Raw genomic sequence first — 13,795 nt, 5'->3', positions numbered from 1 at the left:
TGGACGGGTGTTATACCATTGAAATTAACACCACCAATATCAAATCAACACCATGCCGTGTCATTAATGAATTAACTCTAGCGCAGTGTCAAAAATATCACCAGCCACAGTGTCAAATTAACACCACAAAGTGCCAGGTGAACACTTTTTAACACCGTCACAATACATTTTCTACACCTGTGGGTGTGGTCCTTTATTGAAGCTTGATCGGTGTTAGATTTAACACCCATGGTGTTGAATCTCACACCAATGTTTTTACAGTGTAGTAGCCTTTCACATAGACATCACCCTCTAACACTTTGCATGCAAATCAATAGAGCAATGTTATAATTTTACTAGGTGTTCAAAAACTATAAGTTGTTTTTCTACATTCAAACATTCTTAGCATAGCCCTTCCTCAATATGCCATAGACATCATATAAAGACAGACTGTCAATGGTAATCAAAGAGTTAATGCAAGGATTTTTTTTTTCATTGCTGGTTTCAAGTGGCACGCACACAATACAGGAAGGATGGTGTATGATATCAAGATGGCATTAGCCCGGAAATCGTTTCCTCGGGCCGCTGAGGATTTCCTTTACCTTGCATAAACCGCCATCTTCATCGCCAGTGATTTGCTGATGCAGAAGCCGGCCCCGCCTGTAGCAAACCAAAACGAAACTCTCTGTGGAGGGGAAACAAAAACCAAAAAAAGGGGGGAAAAAAACAAAGAGAGAAAGAAAGAAATGTTAGGGTATTTAAGAGTTATAATTTGGTAGTCATCACGATGTTGGAGGTAGATATTTTCATGTGCAAATTATCATGTAGGTGCAGGAAAGATATGAAAAGTGGAACAAAATCAGCCTTTCTAAATAATAATGCATTAGGCAAGTATAAAACAACATTTGATTCAATCTCTTCTTTTCTTTTTCAAAGAAGTAACGACGATGCACGACAGCACATTTGATTTTTTTTTTTAACACAAGTCAGTATAAGAACCTTTAAACTACAGGCAAGACAATATGCAAGAAAACATGATGTTTCATTTTGGTCTTCTGCTCTAACAGCCAGTGGTGATTTTGACATAAAAATGGTTTATGCTTCATTCTGAAAAAATTACACTTAATTACTCTTTGAGACAAAAATTTCTGTGCAAAGTGAAAGGCTTCAAAATAAATTTGTGCCTCATAACCTCCCTAATTTTGAATGAAGTCAATGAAAAAAAGGTGAGTCTTTTAAAGATCACATCTACTTGTACATGACAGTGTATCCTCCTGGGAGAGTTGATCTAGTATTCAGTATTTGTTGATCGCAGCCATAAGCTGCTTGCCACAGTGCATCATTTGTACATTTCTCTGGCTTTACACTTCCACAGAATTCAAATTGCTGATATCTGAACAGCACTAACAAACAAATTTATTTCTTTCAAATCCACTTCCTACGAATTTCTGGTTAGAACGCTTATCAATAGCTGTTTACCCCTACTTGCAAGTCGTGATGTTACTTCACAAATCAGAACACTTAATACACAACACTTTAAAGATTCTCATAAAGGGCTGTGTTCAACTTGGTTCTACCCATGCAAATAATGTGCTCTGTATAAATCACGGTTGACAGCCATTCACAAAAGGCAAGGTAACAAAGTGCAAAGTTGTACCCCACATCCTCATAAAATTTAGAATGTTGATCACATTGGCCTTCAGCGAATGAGTTAATTTCTTTCACATACACGGAAATAAAACCTCAAACGCACTCAAAAATAAACCCACTTACACAACAAATTAAAATCCCCAGGCACTATGTTATTGCGAAAAACATAGGGCATTTTTTTTCTTTCTTTCTTTCTTCCTGGTTCCATCAATACGTAAGCTAATGTGATAACAGTACATACGTCAGTCAAAACGAAAGTAATTTATCCATCAAATCCACAACAAACAGAATCTCCACTTGATACCTTGTAGCTTTCCGTCATGGCATCAATATCACTGAAAACAAGCATTTATGAATAATTAAATTCTCGGCTTTCAGAAAGATTGAATATCCACTGCTCTCTGTGTGGCTTCCTTTGATCACTTCACTGTCACATTAAACTAGGCAGACCATCAAATCAGCAGTGGGTGTAATGAAGAATATTTTTAATTGATTGTTCATAGACAGATAGATTAATATACATATTTCTCCTCCTTCTCCTGATTTGCAATGTGCCTCAGAATAGTTCTACTAGATAAATGGAGCAATACAAATGTGTTCAATCATCATCATTATTAGATCACTCTTTGAGATTCATTACCCCAAGGTCCATCCATCACCACTACTGTTACGCTGTTATTTTTGCATATATATATTTCTGCAAATGACGACACTTACACAAGATGTTGTTGTCACGAATTGATGCTGATGCTAACATTAATGCACTATCACCCAAACGCACTGAGACATTTTTGCGTGTGGTTAAATTTGCGATCCACCTATGATTCGCGAAATTCGCGAAAATTAAACCCTCGAGGAAAACAACAGCTTATACAGTATTCAAAAATACCACTGACATAGTATACTAGGGGAAGTCACACTGACAGTTAAATATCGAGGTATTTTGCACAGTATGTTGTAATGTGAACGCAAATACATTGTAAAATACATCACAAACTATCGTAGTAGTTAAGGTGGTAATTCAAATTTTGCAAGAAATATACCATACAAGATTTGAGTGTGAATCATGTTTATATGAAACACCCCCGATCATACAGCGAGGTGCATTTCTCATGTGACCTATAAAGACAATTCTGTGTCTTTTTCCACTGGAGATATGCACATGCACACTGCTCACCAGACATGCTGCGGTATTTTCATGAATGACAACGGTACAAGGTGAATATCTGCAGTATTATTGTGGTGTTTCGCCAATTAGAACAGTGCCAACAAATTACCACAGTATTAAATACTACGGCAATTTTGCTATGAATACACCTACAGGCAGCTTGCGGCAACTAATAATGACAACTGAGCTGGAATGCATTGGATTTATTCTTTGTTAGTGCTTGTGGGCTAAGCCTAATTTACCCATTTAGTTTAAATGCTTTTCATGTTGTGCATAAAATAGAACATATATATCGTGAATATCATAAATGACTTGCCTTATTCACTTGATGATCAGTGTTTGGATATTCTTATTATTCAGATTTGAGTACTTGAAGCAGAACAAGAATGTCGTTGAAAAATAAACCACTGCACAATATGTGGCAGAGGCAGTATCTCTCACAGCTACAGACTACCTCTAACTCTTTCTCTCTGTCTTTCAAATATACCATTAAGAAGACATTCACTTTCCACAGCCTAGCACAGATCCCTATCTCTGTCCGCGCACACCGGCTTCCTGTTCTAAATTCCATCTTTCAGAGTCGGCTTAAAGTGGAGATTCCCGCCAAGGAAACCAAGGCGGTGGCTGCAGACTCAATCTACCGTTCTCCCCTGAATCCGTTTCACACATGCTCTTCTTCTTTCTTCTGTCTTTTTTGTTTTGCTTCAAAGCCGTAGAATTGAGATCCTCCTTGATTATGAGGTTGCCCCAAATACAGCTGCACACAGATATTTATCCCACCTGTTTCACTGATTCACATTACACATGATTCTCAATGGACAAGGGTGAGTTGCTGCAATGAAGCAGTGTTTCGATTCATTTTAGGCCCTACCCACTTCAGGAAAACCATTCAAGTTTTATCAAGTTGTACGTGAAGACGGGTAAATGCTTCTGAACTTTGTGGACACTCTCTCGACAAAAGTCTCCAAAGCAGGAATGGCGGTTGTTACTGACTTACCATATGGGAAAAGTAATGGAGGCTTGCTTTGTCTGAATGTTTGTTATTGCAGCATGTTATGCGACAATTGCAGTTCACCATCATCATGACTAAAATGCTCACAGCTGATTAGTACGTGTGCCTGCCATGGTATTACTGTTATTACTGCAACTTCCAATTATTGCAAAACCTGTAAAATGGCACAATCATGTATCAGGACCAACTTTTAGTCACACTGTAGGTCCATTTCAAGATACTGCATGCGAGAACGGTAAAACCCACCTGATTGGAATATCTATCTATAGCCTCTATGGGATGGCTGAGGCTGGCCCGCCCCAGGTAATGGTCCTGGGTGTGATCGTACTGTCTCAGCAGCTTCAGCAGCTCCGGGACGTTAAGGTAGTTATCGTCATCAACGTTACAGAACCACCTGTGAGGGGGACGGAGAAACAGATAGTATGAGTTTGAGTGGTACAGTCAAACCTGCCATAGTGACCACCTGTCTATAGTGGCCACCTGCTGTATACAACCACTGAAAACAATTCCCCCCAAGAGAAAAAGCAAGTTAAAGAACCTGTCTACAGCAGCATGAAGCTACAAACCAAGTAGCTTCATGACAGCAGCCAACTCTCCACAGCAGCCACCTGCCTACAACAGCCTCATTTTTTACTCCCTTGGGTGGCCTATAGATAGGTTTGACTGAATTACTATCAGATCATGGTCTATACCGATAAGTAATGTGCTAAAGCAATGTCTGAGTAGTATAGCATTTCACGGTGAATGCATAGTTTTATATGAATAGCATTGATACATCTATCCAGCAAAATCAAAATGAAGTTAATTGTCTCTACAACAACTTGATGTCACTGCCAATCTATCTCGGACAATAAATTGTATTACTGCAGTCAAAATGAAACTCATATGATCCAGAGTTTATGGAATATAAACTAACAGTAACAATAACACATGTCTCTCATGACCAAGTAAATACAGATCTCAAAAAAAAAAATTAGGATACTTGTCAATTTTAGTTTTCAGAGGCTTTCCTGAGATATGGCTGATGTTCTGAGAGTGGCTTTTGAATAAAACTACAAAATGGCTACACCCATCCACGAACGAATGATATAAGGCTTGCTGCATATGAAGCTTGCTACTTGCTTGAGAAGAAATCGTCAAAGCTGATCCCATCATAATTTTCTCGTTCAAATTGGTTGACTTTAAAGGGGAAGTCCGGACGATTATCAGCCGTTTCGTGTGTAAAGAACAATATTTCATGAACCTATTACCCTTTTCCCGACGAGAAAAGACCATCAGATACATTTACTATGATTTTTTTTTTAAAATAAGGTAATTCTTCATGTTCGAATCCGTCGCGAGCTGCCCTTCGTACTATCTGTCCCAGGATGCATTGCGCGTGACGTATCGGGCGCAGTTTCCTCAGCTGAGAGCACCGCGAGCGAAGCCCAGCTACGCATCGATCTCCCATTGCACTGCTGACTGCGGGCGGTATCTGCATGTGTGCCTTGTCGGCGCTACTGCAGGAGACCGTACACCGATTTAGGAGTGCTGTTGCCAAACGCTGTATTCCTTTATTCAAATAATCTTCGTTATATATCTATATAAAATCTTCAAAGATTAATGTAAAATAGTTGCAACGCTATAACATTTTCGTTTAAATTGAAATATGTATGTATTATAATACTGCCGTACTTATTAGTGTCCACCCCATCACTTACAATGCATTAGCTGTTGTCGGGCTGTGCAGGCATACATTTACGTCTGCTGCTGCCAAGTGCTATCACAATCCGCGATCGTTTTTTCGACTTCTGAGTGTGAACAATCTGAAATCAGTCTGTCAATGTCAGAATTATTGCCTCTTTTGTTGTCCGAAACTGTTGAAAAGTGTGTCTGACGGTGATAAAATACGACAGTATACATGTAACTTGAACCGAGGAAGAAACGCCAGCGCCAGCTTGGTACCGCCGCCGCGCCGCGCCGGTAACTACGACCAGCAGCCCAATACACAATAATAATCGGGCTGCGTGTTGTAGCATTCAGGATCATGTAAAGGTAGTATCGTGGATAGATATCAATTTAAAATCGAAATATTTCTTCAATTTGAAGACTTACTAGTAAAGTTGAAGTATTGACAACACCCTAACACTTGACATATCGGCATTTTTTTAATGAAGCAATAGATCATGCCGCGTGCATCCGCTGTGTGGTCAGAGACTGTTGAGCGGTACGCTCCTACCGCTTGCTTGGCCCGTATCACCGTTGCTCAAGCAGGGCTCCCCCGAGCCAGCTGACGCTCCAAGCAAAAAGCAATGTGAGGATGAAACGTCACGCTGTCACGTGATCTTTCTCGCCGGCGTACAGAAATCGAACGGTTACGATTCAAAATTAGTGATGCTAAAAAATCAATTGTGGCGAGTTGGGAGGGTCTTTTTCAATGAAACTTAGTCATTATGGTCCTTTATTTATGTAGATTTTGGTTAATTTTTTTCAAAATCGTCCGGACTTCTCCTTTGATAAAAAATAATGCGACCTCATACATGAAACTTTTACTGATGGCCCATGAATATAGGCAACATATCTTAATACAGAATGACAAGGATCAGCATATGTTTGGTATGCTTACATCTTCTCAATAATATCGAAGATTTTTGCAAGATTGCTCCTTCATCACTGCCAACTGAACTTTCCCAGGAAAGTCCACACACCATAAGACCAGGTACCTCCCCATCACGCTCTCTCTAAGTACGACCCACACAGAGATTCCTTCTTCCCATTAACCCCTCTCTCGCAACAGTCCAACTGGTCAGGGGTCAAGGGTCACCGGTTAGGGGAAGACAATTACCCGGCAAGGTACTTTGGGAAAATCAGTCGGGATCCACTTTTCCCTGACGAGACTTATCACCCTATCTCAGTGGGAGTTTAGCAAGGTGGCATACGTGCACAAGTTTGGGACCCCCCCCTTGAGAAAAAAAAAAGACATCCTACGGGAGCATTATCTAGCGATGCTTCCAGTTTGAAAAATCCTGAGTAGCAACTAGCATGGTCCTGCATACAGGCCATAGTTGTCTTACAGTTCTGAGTAACAGATTGAAAATATTAAAAATTTGCATACGAGTGTGGTCATGACTTGCTTCAAACACGTGCCACACACATTCGACGTTCCGTACCTTTTATCGGTCTTGTAAAACATATCCAGCATGAATGATGTCTTACAGCACAGCGCTAATCTGCAGAGAGAACAAAGAGAGAGATGGGAATAAAGTATAACAGCAAGAGTACAGGTGCTGACGTAATTAAGTTACTGACCTTTGCTCAGTTTCACTTCATTAAGTACACCGGTAACATAGCAAACAATACGACAAAGTCTACTTCCAAGGAAAAGTGACATTGTGTGAGCAAAATGCGGGGTGAAATTCCAGGCATCAGAAATCAATGAGCGTGTAATATAAAGGACCACAGTATGACATGCTCTACTAAACTATTTTGCATTGTACACTGACCTTGAATACATGTATATATGAAAAAATACATAAAATCCCTTTTTGGGGGCAAGATGGTGTCTTATTGTCAGATGAAGCAGATTTACAGAATAAAAATGAGTCTTAAACGTTATTTCATAATCCTGTGGATTTAGTAGAAATATGGTTGTAGGGTCCTTCTTCAGGGGGAGAGGGGGAGTAGTGAGAGGTCCGCAACTGAAAAGTACATTCTCATATTATAACGAAAATTGTGTGGCATTGGTCGGTACTCCAAAAGATGAAGCCACCGACATTTGGGAGAATTTCATTCAGCCCAGACTGACGGGTACAATAATATATCTGACATGATAACAAATCCTAACAATGATACACTTGCAGTCCTTATTACAGATATATTCAACAAATTGACCCTAAAGGCGTGTCTTCATCAGCCAGAAGTTTCAAAGTAGCGCACTATTTTGCGGTAACAAAAGTAGCCCAATGTCAAAATAGCGCGCTATTTGTGCAGTAAAGACGCATATAGCGCACAATTTGATCGGGAAGATTTCCCCCAAATCTTGGGCTAATTCGTGAACTAGCGCACTACTTCGTGTGCGTCTCGTCTTCATCAGTCCGAAAATTTTTCAATTGCACCAGTCATTCCTGGGAAGCACTGGCTGGTGGTGCACGTAAAAGCAACAGATGTTACGAACTGTTCCCTTCACTTTGCTTTCTGGCAAAGCCCCTGTTTACTTATCATGGATACGGTGTCTTGTAAACTGTCAATGCTGATACGATTTGCACACTAATGGGCCAACAGAATGGTAGAAAATAGACCTTAAAGCTCATTACATGTATTGTGTAGGCCTACACGATCGAGATGGATGCCACGAATGTGAGTCAATATCGAACTTGTTATTTCTGATACCTGCTTTACCTAAACAAGTGTCCGCATCTGTTGTGCATTGTACATACAGCGATATGGGAGATTTGCACAGGGAAATTCATTTTTTTAACTAAAGAATAATGCAAAGTACGCATATGTCAAATTTCGGGCTAATTTCCCCAAGCGGGCTGTTTCGAGCTGAGGAAGGCGCAAATTCGCAATATATTGCTATTTTCCCAGACAAAATATCCCACTAGCTTGAACTTCATGCTGATGAAGACATGCCTTGTGTTCACTCTGATGGCTGTAGCCTCTTGAAGTCCACATCATTTCACTTTTCAGGTTCATAAAATTGTCCGAACTATTGTCATTGAAGGCATCATCCTTGCTCCAAGTGGATGAGTTTTTTTACAGGATTGGATTTAAATTCTCTTTTAAATCATAATCAAGACGGATGCACCGGATGATGGTAGGACAGAAAATAATGATTCACCGTGGCAACTCCATGAAACCGAACCCAGGGAAAGAGTTGTAGAAATACAGTAGTAGCAGTGGTAGACTGGAAAATTATAGATAGTGCGGCATGTTGAATTGTAATTCTCAAGTGTTCAGATGCAAAAAAGAATTATACTAAAGCAGTATAGCTATACAACAATGAATTTATACATCTGAACGCTAACAAAACGGCTTATTACCAAACGACGTATAACTAAATGACGGTCAGAGCATTGTTTCGAACTGGAACTCGATAACGAATCAACATTCCATCATGTCCATATGCGTCTGAATGTATGGCGACTATAGAATGGTATAACTAGAAAGGACTAAATGTGAGCGCACACGAAAGGTGACCCTATTCCTCTCACTAGCAGTGATGTCATGACCATAGCCCAGTGGTAAACTGCACATCTACACATTTTCCAGAATGATTGAAATTAGCGTCTGATCGGTCTGTCAGATATACGATGATTCTTTATACATCGTCTCCTAATCGATTTTTGGTATAAACTGGCTTGAGTCTGAACAGGGGGTTTATTACTCAAATCACTACAATCTCACCTTGAGTGTGTCCCTTGGCACTGCGTATTAATCATGTGACCATCTGAAAGTAAGAAACAAAAGTGTCAACACCTTGATTAGCGACAAACAGGTGCAGATAAGTTTCTATTCGGCAACATGCATGAAGTGCAAGCATTGTTCTCAACTGAAGAGTTACACGTGTTGCCAATTTAGCAAAGTCTCTTTCACACCTGCCACTTTCAATCAATCAATGTCTATGTTACATTTTAACTGTCTACAAGTTGCTATATGTACTACCATTTGCTTAACAGAAGGCTGTGGTAACTAGATTCCTTTGAAAGTGTCACATCCCAAATACCTATGGTATTTTATCCCTATTACCAGAGACTCAAGAAAATAATTCAAACCTTTATGGAATAGACATGAGCAAAAAGATTTACTTTTTTTGTGATTATTCAGTCGAGCAGTTATGTACCAATTGTCATTATATGTACTGTTCACATGTGCCACATTATTGTGCATATGTGTGTATACTCACTGAAAAAATGATATTTTGTTTCATTATATCACAAAAGTCATGTTATAAAACAAAGAAGTCAGAAAAGTGCAAAAAGCATGTTTTTCAATCATTTTCTAGACCAGAATTATGTTTGTGCATTGACTGAACCTCATCAAAGGGCAAATGTTCACTACTCTAATATCAAGTAGAATTTTTTCCCATCTAATTCATTTGTTTGTTTGTTTGTTGTTGTTGTTGTTGTTTTTTGGTTTTTTTTGGGGGGGGGGGAGGGGGAGCAAGAGTGGGAAGGACATGAGCTTCATAATTGATTTTCCTCTTAGAATTGCCACCACCTACTAGTATACAGAACGACAAAAACTTAGGGTTTAGGGTCTAAATTTCTCACTCGCTCACTGTAACAACAATGAAAAAGACAAACAAACAAACATACTACAAACAAAACTTGTCCTTTGTAAACAGATCTTATCAGCATTTAGGAAAAACAACAACCATGCTGGGTTCAAAATGAAATCAGAGATAAGGTCCCTGCAAAATAGAACCATTTGATCTCGCCGACCATTCATCTTACTCCACAGAGGCTGCTATGCAAGGGACCTGGAGTTATCAATCATATTATTATCCCTTTGTGGAAAAATGTTTGAAAGCAAAACTAATACCAGGTAAGTTGCATCTTCCTAGTGAGAAAAACAATTTAGTTGGAACCACAGGCTCTGCCTTACGATTCTTCAGGAAATGAATGTGAAATATGTTGCACATCAAAGGAATGTGTCAATATGCCAACATTAGTTTATGAAAACATTCTGAGCTTTGCACAAATTTATGGGGGCAAAGCACTCTCATTGACAATGCTCTACGCGAAAAATCTACTAGCGGATGAAATTCAGGTATGCTGAAATCTGTTCACGGCAAAGTCACGTTTGTGATCAAGTAGAGCACAGCAAGGTAATTAAGCCATCTGTTTGCCAAAACGATGATTGTTGATCACTCATCTGTAACTTGAATCACTGCCAATGCTAAATTAGCCATTGCAGACACTCATTTTGCATTTGTTTGCCTTTTTTCTTTCTTTCTTTTTGAATTCTTCCTCAAGTTAGAGACCCCACAGCTCCAAGGCATTAAGTACACAAATAATGAATTCCACAACAACAGCAGCAAACAAACATTCTGGTAAGCAAACACAATTTTTTGTGCAACCTTGGCAAAGTCATGACCGTTGTTATGAACGCATTCTACAATCAACAAAAACAGTCAGTTGAAAAAAATTTAAAGGTAATACACGACAAAAATCTCTTCTTAAACTTCTGCACAGCCACACACACACACACATACACACACATAAACACACGGTAAAACAGAGAAAAATTAGGTACCTAGTAATTCCAAGTGATACAAAAAGCAGAGGATTTGGGGAAAACGACCATATTCTTATGCCTCATCCATAAATTCATCAAGAGTAGCAACACATCAAAGGGGTTGATGAGCAAAAGACATAAATTTTCAGGCATACAAGGAAATTCAAAGAGTTTGGAAAACACAAATGGTAAATGAGTAAAAGAACATTAGGCATTTAAATATAATTCTGTATCTTATATGCATATATTGAAAAGAAAAATAGAGGTCTAAGCAATATAGTATCTATAGATTAATGATTGAGAAAATATTCCACGTCGTGCATGTGCATTCTTTGACAGGTTTCCATGGAAACAAAAAACATTAAAGTTTGATGAAAAATATCCTTTTGGAAATTAATAACACAACTCAGGGTCACATTGAAATCAAGGAGGAAGCATTAATCAAGTTTGTCTGGCAAAGACAGGGGAAGAGGGATACTTACTTGCTTTCTGCTGAAACTCTACGTCATCGACGTCAGTGAAAAAGTTTGTCTGTAAATAAAAATAGAAAGACAAATTTTAAATGAAAAAAATTGCAAACATGCACTGTAAATGATGACACAAATTAGGGATGAATTCTTAATATCAAACAAACCAGAGAGTAAATCTCAGACATATCCCTGCAGAAATAATCATCTTTTCACCATCAAATTGGCAACTCTGGAGTTTTTATTTCATATCTTACATTAGACAAATATTAGACAGAGCTAGTCACTTTTGTAAATCTGTAAAACACATATAATCACCCAAAACTATTTACAAAACTTGGTCATGAATTTGAGACAAAAACCCTAAAACTTTGGTTTACAGGTGTTTGCTGTTTCATTGCGAGTTAATCAGACAATACATACCAAAGGAACAAGTCCCAAGTAGAAAATTGCGCCGTCAGAGAGGGGCATATGAATTAAGATCATCTACAGCTACTATGACTTCAGCCAATAGTTCTACTCCCCTCTTGCAGCTCCCCCCCCCCCCCCTACTGCCCCCTCCAACCCATCCACACAACAGGCCAATCAGTATGTACAAAATAAACGGGGGGGGGGGGGGGGGGGTTCATAAAGCTGTTCGTAAAGTTACGAACAACTTGCGAGCGACTGGTGATCAGTTCTGATGTGCTATACTTATCAGAATTTCCATAATTCAGCACAAGAACTGATAACCAGTCGCTTGTAAGTCGTTTGTAACTTTACGAACAGCTTTATGAAACACCCACCACGGCAGCATAACCAAAGGAAGATGGAAGACATCTCCATCTCTGTAACTTTATAATGAACACACAAATAAAACTAAGATGGCCACAGAAGCTGTTTAACTTTGGACAGTTTCTGCAATGTGGACTGGAAAATTGGCTCCACATCATCTGAAAATGTCTGATTTGCTCTGAAAGTTATTGCAAGGTACCTAATCCTCTGCTGAACCATTTACGAAATATTCTGACCTTTCCATCCATTCCCCCAAATTTTCCCATGGCATCAGAAATTACCGGAGGGAGAAAAAATGAACTTAGAACATCCTGCCATGCTCGCAGACCACAAACCCAACTCTTGACAACTTTCTTTACCTCCAAGAAGTAAACACAAACAACCCCTAACTGTTCTTTTCTGCTGTATCAATCAGACCATGTTGGAAAAAGAAGAAATAATCTGGTTGTCGTTTTTTCATCATACAAAGATGATATTAACAGAGGAGATACCCTGCTGTGATATCGCAAAGTTCATTTTTTCCTTGAGTGGAAAAATACTTCAATCCTACTGGAGCTCACTTAAAAGCATGACCCAAATCAAACAGATAAATGTTAGGTTCACATGATATTTGTAATCTCTGAAGCTTTAAACTTTGACAATTAGCTTGCAGCTTTTTAACTACAATGTGCATTCATATGACACCTAATCTTATCTTTATGATTAAAGTGTCGAGGACAGCCCCACTCAATAATTACACCACACAACGGGAAGAAATACATACATGCAGCACAAGCGATAAACCCAATTAATTTATACAGTAGTGTACAACATGCACTGGAGGTTGACCCGGAAGCTCAAGGCGATTGGTGTTTATGGACAGGTCATGCCAATCTTTTAGTTGTTGATTATCACATTAACACAATGCTAAAACTATGAGTGGGGACCCCCTATGGCTCATGGATAGAGAATAAACCATAAGAAATCTGTGCGGTTCTTATCATCAACTAATCTTTACAATTGCTATCTTTCAAGTACATCTACGTACATATAGGGCTAAACTATGAGCTAATCATCCAAGTTTGAAACTTTGTGTCTTTAAGATTAGGAACATTGTGTAAACGTAGCTATTGGGTCATTACATCAGTACAAAACCTTGCATAAATATACAACAACAGCGCTGCATTTTTAAAAAGTAAAATGTCAATATCCATGCCATAATTTGATTGCTATTGTCCTGGAGGGGAAGAAAAAGGTTGAAAGGAAGCACATAATGATCTGCAGACAGAAGTACATCTACAACAATTTACCCTCATCAGTAGCATCTGAAGGCAAATTTGTAGACAAAGGGCTAACTTTGGTATCAAAGGTTTTATTCAGTCACCTTGCTGAAGTTAACCTTGCATAAGTAAAGTTGAATAATCGCCTTAGAAGTCAAAGGTCTTTTCTAGTCCTCTTCTCTTTATGTTCTCTTGAAATTCTCTTTTAACCCCTCATAAATCAAATTTTCTTTTCAGTCTTCTTGACTTAGGCAAGGTTGACTGTACT

General features: G+C 38.9%; 1 protein-coding gene across 1 annotated transcript in view; it reads right to left on the bottom strand.

The window, feature by feature from the left end:
* LOC139713283 (beta-1,3-N-acetylglucosaminyltransferase radical fringe-like) overlaps positions 1-13,795 on the bottom strand; it is a 110,759-nt gene that overhangs the window by 28,565 nt on the left and 68,399 nt on the right. The window contains exons 2-6 of the mRNA XM_071625027.1: positions 11,510-11,558; positions 9,195-9,237; positions 6,959-7,018; positions 4,056-4,203; positions 582-664 (exon numbers count right to left, since the gene is read on the bottom strand). Of these exons, the coding sequence (XP_071481128.1) occupies positions 582-664; positions 4,056-4,203; positions 6,959-7,018; positions 9,195-9,237; positions 11,510-11,558 (383 nt within the window). The remainder of the gene's footprint in view (positions 1-581; positions 665-4,055; positions 4,204-6,958; positions 7,019-9,194; positions 9,238-11,509; positions 11,559-13,795) is intronic.

This window comes from Diadema antillarum, unplaced genomic scaffold, assembly GCF_040938485.1.
Source record: "Diadema antillarum isolate AM-2024a unplaced genomic scaffold, OU_Dant_1.0 seq00001941_RagTag, whole genome shotgun sequence".
NCBI lineage: Eukaryota > Metazoa > Echinodermata > Echinoidea > Diadematoida > Diadematidae > Diadema > Diadema antillarum.
This window is presented reverse-complemented; position numbering and strand designations above follow the sequence as displayed.